Source organism: Galeopterus variegatus, unplaced genomic scaffold, assembly GCF_000696425.1.
Source record: "Galeopterus variegatus unplaced genomic scaffold, G_variegatus-3.0.2 Scaffold9610, whole genome shotgun sequence".
Lineage (NCBI taxonomy): Eukaryota > Metazoa > Chordata > Mammalia > Dermoptera > Cynocephalidae > Galeopterus > Galeopterus variegatus.
The window spans coordinates 22,147-30,590 of record NW_007735721.1 but is presented as its reverse complement, the minus strand read 5'-3'; the positions used below and the strand labels follow the sequence as shown (position 1 = coordinate 30,590).

At 37.2% G+C, this 8,444-nt stretch overlaps 1 protein-coding gene across 1 annotated transcript in view; it reads right to left on the bottom strand.

Annotated features, from left to right (window-relative positions):
- Positions 1-8,444, bottom strand: part of LOC103609431 (UDP-N-acetylglucosamine transferase subunit ALG14 homolog) — a gene marked incomplete at its 3' end in the record, with an annotated part of 49,884 nt that overhangs the window by 38,429 nt on the left and 3,011 nt on the right. The window contains exon 2 of the mRNA XM_008593756.1: positions 4,751-4,902. Coding sequence (XP_008591978.1) covers positions 4,751-4,902 — 152 coding nt within the window. The remainder of the gene's footprint in view (positions 1-4,750; positions 4,903-8,444) is intronic.

The following is an 8,444-nucleotide window of genomic DNA, read 5'->3' as shown; positions in this document are numbered from 1 at the left end:
TTACAAAAATCAACTGTATTTCTATATACTACAACACAGGAAATGTCATTAAAAAACATATGTACAGTAGGAATAAGACAATACAAGGTACCTAAAAATAAACACAATAAAAGATATGCAAGACTCTTATGCAGACAGTTAGAAAATGTTACTGAAGAGCATTAAAGGAGATCTAAATGGAGAGACAGATGAAGTTTCAGGATAGGATGACATCATCATACAGATGTAAGTTCTTCCCAAATTGACATATTCAATTTAATTCAAATAAAAATACCAACAAGGTTCATCGTGAATTTGTTAAAGCTAATTCAAAAAAGTTATGTAAAAATGAAAGAACAACTAAAACACTTCTGTAGAATAAGACTAAGGGGACCTTGCTATTGGCTTGGGGATAGACAAATAAGCCAGTTAAAAGAATAGAGAGCTAAGATACAGATCTATGCATACACAGAAAGACACAGACATATGCATACACTTGACACAATAGCAGTGGCACTGCAGATCAGTAAGAAAAGGGCTGTTCAGTGGTGCTGGGCTGGGACAGCTGTTTTACCATATGGAAATTAGATCCCTTTCAAACATTATACAGAAAAATCAGTTCCAGACAGATTTAAAGACAGATGTGGAAAGCAAAATGTTAAAACTTTTAGAAAATAACACATGAGTATAACTCTAGCACCTTGGAACACTAAGAGAAAATATAAATTTGTAGGCCTAAACGAAAATAAAAATATTAAAATCTAAAACTTGTATTTGCTATAAAACAGTAAAAGAATAAACAGGAAGAAAACATATACAGCAATATATACTTATGTGACATAAAAATATATACATAAAATATGACAAAGAATTAGAGCACAGAATAGACAAATAGAAAAAAATAGGAGAGAAAAAAAAAAAAAAAACCAAAAGAAAAAGTCTTAAACTGAAAAAAGATCATAAGAGTTCACTGAATTCCAGAAAGACTGAATGAGAAAACAGACATGTAGACATGCATGACCTAGTTAAATTTCAGAATTCTAAGGAAAGAGAATCAAATTGGCATCAAACATCTTTTCTGGAACTTTAACTGCTAAAAGAGAGTGAAACAGTATTTATAGACTTCTAAGGGAAAAAAAATGTGGCATTACAATTAGACTTATACACCAAGCCAAACAACTACTGGGGTATAATGTCACAACAAAGATATTTTCGGATATGGAAAGACTCTGTAAATATACTGCCCATGTAAATTTTCTAGGAAAATAAAAAAAAAAACCTCAAGGAAATATTTGAGCCAAATAGAGGAGAAAATGAATTCAAAAGACATTGTACATAAGAAACAGTGGTGAGTTGAGACTATACAACTATTGATGACATTATGAGATTTAATTAAATTCAATAAAAATAACTGATAGGAGAAAGGTAATGAAATCTATTTTAGACTTTTAAAATTTTATTTTCTCATTCCTGATAATTCATGATTCTCTTTCCTCGTACTTTGCCTTTTTGCCAGGATAATTCCTTTAGCCTGACTTCTGATCTACTAATAGTTTTCAGCTATATTTAATTTGATAATTATTGCCTCAGAATTTTAAATTTTCATAACCGTTTTGTTTTGACTTCCAAGAAATCTTTCTTGTTTCAAGATTGCTTCTTTTGTAAGAGACTATTCTTGTGTAATTAATGGAATATCTCCTTAAATTTCAAGGNTAAGTTTAACTAATTTAAATTGAAATATAAACAGACACATGTGGCTGGGGGCTACTATACTAGACAGTGCAGGTCTAGATTGTTCAGTATTCTTAGTTAATATGGGCTCTTCCAGCAAATGTATTGAGCACTATGGATTTCTTCAGCAAGACCCCTCTTCTTCCTACTCTGGTGACTTCCATGGATGGTACAGAAGATAGCTGCCAGGGGCTGCAGGTGCCTGGTTCCCTAAGCTACAGGACAGAAAGAGACTAGTGGGTGAACCCATCCTTTTAGCAGGGCTTGTTGAGAAGGTGTCTATCTCTCTGTCTTTTTCTGTCGTCTCCCCACTACAACTAATGCTCCTTCCTACACACGCGCGCGCGCGTGCGCACACACACACACACACACACACACACACACAGTGACACACAGGGGTGGCCAGCAGAAAGAATAACAGATGTGTTCATGTTACCACTCTGCATGCTCTCTTCTGCATCTCTGCAGAACTCTTCCCAGCTTCAGATTCATGAGTAGAGACCCTTTCAGAAATGGACAGAATTTTTTCTCTAACAGTGGTTGCACTGCCCCAGCAGGAAATTAATTGACAGAGGAAGGAAGTCAAATAAAGATACTCAGTCCTAAATTATGGCACTACTTTGATAATAAAAAAAAAATGGCACTTAAAAAATCCAAAATCTTTGGCTTTCTTATCAATGTGAATCAAACCCAACTTACTGGGTTCTAAAATATTGTGATCCACATATTTTTCCCATGTTTTACTATACCATGAAATAATTCAGCAAATAAACAATATATACGGTGATAAACCCAGAGGGAAATATTCAATATGTATGTTAAATTAAAACTAGAACCTCCAAATTGGATGCACCTTCAGAAAGAATACACACACACACTAACTGGGTAAAACCAAAGATACCTGTCCCTTATGTTAAAAAAAACAGTAAAAATTTTGTGATTATTTTGACATTTATGTATTTTTAAGTGCTCTAAAGCACTGGTAAATTATAATACTCTTTACATTCTTTTTGTGTGAAAAATCACCATCACTTTCTCAAATTATCCACTAACTCTTAAATATACTCTAATATAAATGCTTAAATGACATTTTTAGTCTTTGATGCCTTAGATGAGAATTCACAGGGCATCTTTTCTCACTGAGTTTTTTGAATTGGAAAAGAATACACAAAAGGGGCAGAGTGGCTATTCTGGAGAAGACACACGTAGGTGTGAAACACATACTTGGTGGGACCCTGGTTGAATTATTTATGCCTCTGAGCCTCGATTTTCTCATTTGTAAAATGAGGATATTATTACCTGTCTGACAATTATTGCAAGGACCAATTACTGCCATACTCGATTGCCTTTACTATTTTCTCATATCATAGTTTCTAAAAGGAAAAAGTTCGTTTTGCTTTGTCAGTCAAATAGGCTTTCCTGCAATAGTTCAGTATATATATTTGGATTGGGTTGAATAATGTCCCTCAAAAACTCATGTCCATCTGGAACCTGTGAATTTGAACTTATTTGGAAATAGGGTCTTTGCACATGAAATCAAGTTAAGATGAGGTCATTCTGGATTAGCATGGGCCTTAAATCTAAACAATTAGTGTCCTCATAATGGCATGTGAAGACAGAGACACAGAAAAGGCCATGTGTTGATGGAGGCAGAGATTTGAGTGATGCAGCTGCAAGCCAAGGACGGCCAAGGATTGCTGGCAACCATCAGAAGCCAGGAAGAGGCAAGGAAAGATTCTTCTCTAGAACATTAAGAGGGAGCAAGGCTCTGTGACACCTTGATTTCAGACTCCTAGCCTACAGACCTGTGAAAAAATACATCTCTTTTGTTTTATTCCACCCTGTTTACGGTATTTTGTTACATCAGCCCTGGGAAACTTATTCAGTATTGATTCCAAAAATAGAAATGGAAGCGTTCTGGTTCATCTTCCACACAGAAAAAAAGTACCATGCACTTTGTTATGGCTGAATGATATAGCAAGCAGATTCATATTTCAATCTTGTTTGATGTGTATTTTCTAAGGACACATTTTAACAGTATGTTAGTTACAAATCATGTTTATAAGTGACCAAAAATCAACTTGAACAGGCTTAAAAAAAAATGTGTTTGTGTGTTGAGAGGGGGTATATTCGTGGATCCTGATTTCCAAAGAAAAGAAGAACCATTAAGCCAGGACCGAAACAGGAGCAGCAAGGCCAATATAGCCACTGAAGGCAGGACTCGCCATCCGGTTTCTCATATTATTGTTCCTGTATATTATATTCATTCTTCTGTCTACAGACTATCTATATCTGCCGGGTGAAAACACGACTGCCAGCAGCTCCCACAATTTTTCTTTTACAGAGCTTGCCCCTGGAGAGAGACTGATTCTGTTCTCTGGGTTTCCAAGTCCAAAAGGCCCAAAGAAAGACTTTGATTGACCTGAGCTGGGTCAGCTGTCCATTCCTGAACTACCTGATGCAGCCTTATGGCCAGGTAGTTCCCAGAGAGAGAGATGGATGAAGACAATCTACACAAAGAACATCTCTAGTTTCCTTTCTTAATAAAGAAGTAGTTTCTCTTTTTAAAAAAACTCAATTCTGACTAAAATGCTAAAATTAAGTGAATAATCAGGCACAGAGAAGTAATTTTCAAGGCAGACACAAATACAATTTGGAGAATAAGAAGCAGCCATACATAAATTGAATTATTATTAAATGCCATACACTGATAAAGAATTTTAATGAACAGCCAATGAGCACATGAATTGGATGCTTTATGTAAGTGTAAATAAAACAATTTAAACAGTTGGAATTAAATGAAAAACTGTTTTCTGTATTTAAAAGAATAAAAGAGAATATAGAAAATTAAGCAACCACTTTAATTAGAAGATTTACAGAAATTCTTATCTTTTGGTAGTAAAGAAATATACTTCATCAGCAGTAAACATCTGACTGCCTATTGTGGGTAGAGTACTGAAGTACCATGAAATTATTTCCAGAGACAATTAAACTCAATGTACAACTTGCAACTTTCTTAGAAATAGAAACTAATACTTACCATAGTGCTAGCGTCTCTATCAGCTCGATCTAGTTCAAAAGAATTTATTTTTTTGGCGCTCATTTCATCAGTGTCAGCAATGATATAATGTCTAGGTGAGTAAGCATTGGACAAGCTCCCAAGCAGCCTCAGGATCTCAGTGGTATGCCCACCTGGAAAAAATATTGGAAGAAAAAAAAATAAGAAAAAATAAACAAAACAAAAGAAAAAAATATTGGAAGGCCTAAGATTAAGAAACCCACAATAGACATATACATACGACCATGTTATACCAATGTCATATCTTTGGGGATAGAAGGACCACAGTAACTGCATATTTCTCGAAAGACACAAAGAACATTTGGAAGCAATGATCTATGCCCATGTGTAAGTAGTACTTTTATATGGGGGAGAAGACAATAAATGCATAAAAACAAACTCGACACAAGCAGTAGGTACTGAGGAAGGTACTTTAAGACACTATAAGACATGGCTCTTGTTATCAAGAAGACTGGTGGGAAAAGGGCAAGACACACATATATAAAGAGGATGTAAGACAGCAAGAACAATGAAATGGGGAGGGGGGGACAAGCAAATGGTTATGAAAAATCAATGCACTAAGAGTAGGGAACACCTGGAAAAGGGCAAGACACACATATATAAAGAGGATGTAAGACAGCAAGAACAATGAAATGGGGGGGGGGACAAGCAAATGGTTATGAAAAATCAATGCACTAAGAGTAGGGAACACCCCTGGTAAGGCTGAGATGACTTGAAAGGCAGTGATAATGGACAAATAGAAGTAGGAAGGCCACTGTGCAGGGGTGAGAATTGTTAGGGCATGACATGGCAAGATCTGAGATCCGTGTTCAAAGGGTGGTAGAAACACTGGGAAGAAGGGTGAGGGTGAAGTAAGGTCAGGAAAGTAGAATGAGAAATGGGAAGACAGTCACTGGATGTCTCTGGGTAGAGAAGTAAACTAAGAGAAGCATGAGCACTGATCGGTAGGGCTTGGTCTCCCTAATAAAGACTTGTTCACCACTCTAACCCCAGCTCTTAACAGAGGTCTCAGCACACTGCAGGTCTTCAAATATTTACCAGCTTCACCAAGCAAGTCTATGTTTAGTTTTTGAAGTCATACAATTTCTAAACTTTTAATGTTAATTTCAAAAGTGTAAATTTAAAAATCAACTATGTTCATTGAGGTTCCCTTCATACAAACAACAAAAGAACCTCTACCTATTCTACAAACCATTTGAAATAAATTACTTATCAAGGAGCCCTACCACACCTATTTCAGTTCATTTCACAAGCTCTGTGCCTCAGCTAGGTGTCTTTAACATCCTCTGCATTCATCTTTTTTGTTATCTGCTCCTTGCCTCTGGTCATACTGTTCCCTACCTAGAAAGCTTCCTCCAGTCCACCTCCCTTAGTATTGTAAGAAAGAGCTTTTAATAGTGATACATGAACACAGGAAGATAATTAAGCAAATTAAGCATTTGTTTCCCCCAGTACATTTTTTATAGTAGAAAACAAAATTTTTTTTTCTAAATTCCAGAAGGAATTACATATAGAAAGAAATCTGCTACAGATTTAGCGTAAATTTCAGCAACTAGAATCATACATTAACTTTATAACTTGTCACTCATCTTCTTGATGAGGGCATGTAATTTACACATCTGGTTCATACTCATTTTAGTATTTTTACTTTTAGAACTGAAAAAGTGTGTTGGTTTGCAAAGGAAGTACTTGTTTTCACAGCTGGAGCTACTGAGGCTAAAAGCTAATATCCACAACATCTTCAACTACAATTAAAACTTCCTTATACCTGCTTTAATAGTCTTTCCCACTCCCCATGTTTTAGAAAGGACACCCTCACTGAATACATTCATTGGAAATTTAACCTTGTTAGTGAATAAAGTCATTAAAATGATGAACTGTCTTGATTTTACTTGTGTTAAGATATATTTTGGGAGAATAAAATCCTCTCAGTTCTACCTTAAAATGTATCAAGCATCCAATCACTTCTTACCACCTCCTTTGCCACCACCCTGCTTCAAGCTACTATCACTTCTCCCGCGGATTATGAGCATAGCTTCCTGGTCTGTTCCTCTTCTGTCTGTTCTCAACACATCATCCAGTGTGATCTAATTAAAAAGAGTTGATCAAATTATTCACCTCTGCTCAAACCCTCCAATGGCTGCACATCCCACACGGAATAGGCTTCTTGTACTCTGACCCCCAACTCTGTCACCTCTTGAACCTCATCTTCTGCTTCCTCCCCCCTTCCTCAGTCTATTCCACTCACTCTGGCCTCCTTAGTGTCATGTCCCCAGGGAGGCTTTCCCTGACAATTCTTTTAAAAATGCAATCCTTTTTCTCAGTGTCATAGTATTTATCGCTATATAATTTACAAATTTATTTATTTATATAATTTACTAAGAATTCTATTTATTTCTTTTGTTTTTTAATCTCCCCCCACCCCTGTGCCACCAGAAGGCAAGCACCTTCTAGAAAGGCAGGAATTTTTGTTCATTTTGTTACTGCTATACCTCCCATGCCTAGAAAATAGTAGGCCCTCCTATTGTTGAATGAATGAATGAGAGTTTGACAATAAATCTAAAATTTGCCTAGGGAGACCATATTGTGTTTCAGAGAAAAGTAATACTTTTGATAGATATGCTCTGAATATAAGTGGTCAACTAATATTTTATGGTATCTAAAAAGATGACCAGTAAGGGGATCTTAACCCTTGACTTGGTGTCAGCACCACACTCACCCAGTGAGCCAACTGGCCATCCCTATATGGGATCCGAACCTGTGGCCTTGGTGTTATCAGCACCACACTCTCCCGAGTGAGCCACGGGCCAGCCCCTTTATGGTATCTAAAGATTAAATGTTGCTTGGTGTTCAAGGTAAACAATGAAAACTCCTTCTGTCTCCTCCAAAATTTCATGCACAAACTACTAAACTGTTTATCTGATTACAAGTCTTTCTTTGACCTGCATGATTCTTTGAGGCCCTTGACCCCTCCCTACCCTGAATTATTTGATTGACAGAGGGCCCCACTTGCCAGATGAATTTTCAATTTTTTTTTTTTTTTTTTGTCTTTTTCTGTGTCCGGCAACAGATTGCAACCCTCAGTGTTGCCCCAGTACCGGACCGGGGACCAGCAACGGGATCGCAACCCTCGGTGTTGCTCCCGTGCCTCGCTCAGCCAGTGAGCGGGAACCGGTCCGTATGTGGGATCCGAACCCTCGGGCGGGAGCGCTGCCGCGCTTCCCAAGCGGTGCACTATCCAGTGCGCCACCGGGCCGGCCCTGAATTTTCAATTTTAATTTTGGTTTCTACTTCACCAAATCTAACATAGTCATGTATTGCTTAATGAAGGTGATGTTCTGAGAAATTCGTTGAAGGGAAAACAAAAAATAATTTCTTTTCTCTGCTATCATAAGTTTTTAGCTGAAACATGTCTGTAACAAAGAAACAGACTGATTAGAGAAAACCTAACATTTTATTTTTAGCACCTCCTACCAATCACACAAGAGAGGCCTCAGTTCAAAAGTATTTCTCTCTTAAAGCAATGGCTTGGAGCTCTGTCTCAAGTAGTATTTTAATGAAAAGCCATATAATCTTAGAAGTGATAGGACGGGCCGGCCCGGTGGCGCACTGGAGAGTGTGCTGCTTGGGAGTGTGGCGGCGCTCCCTCCGAGGG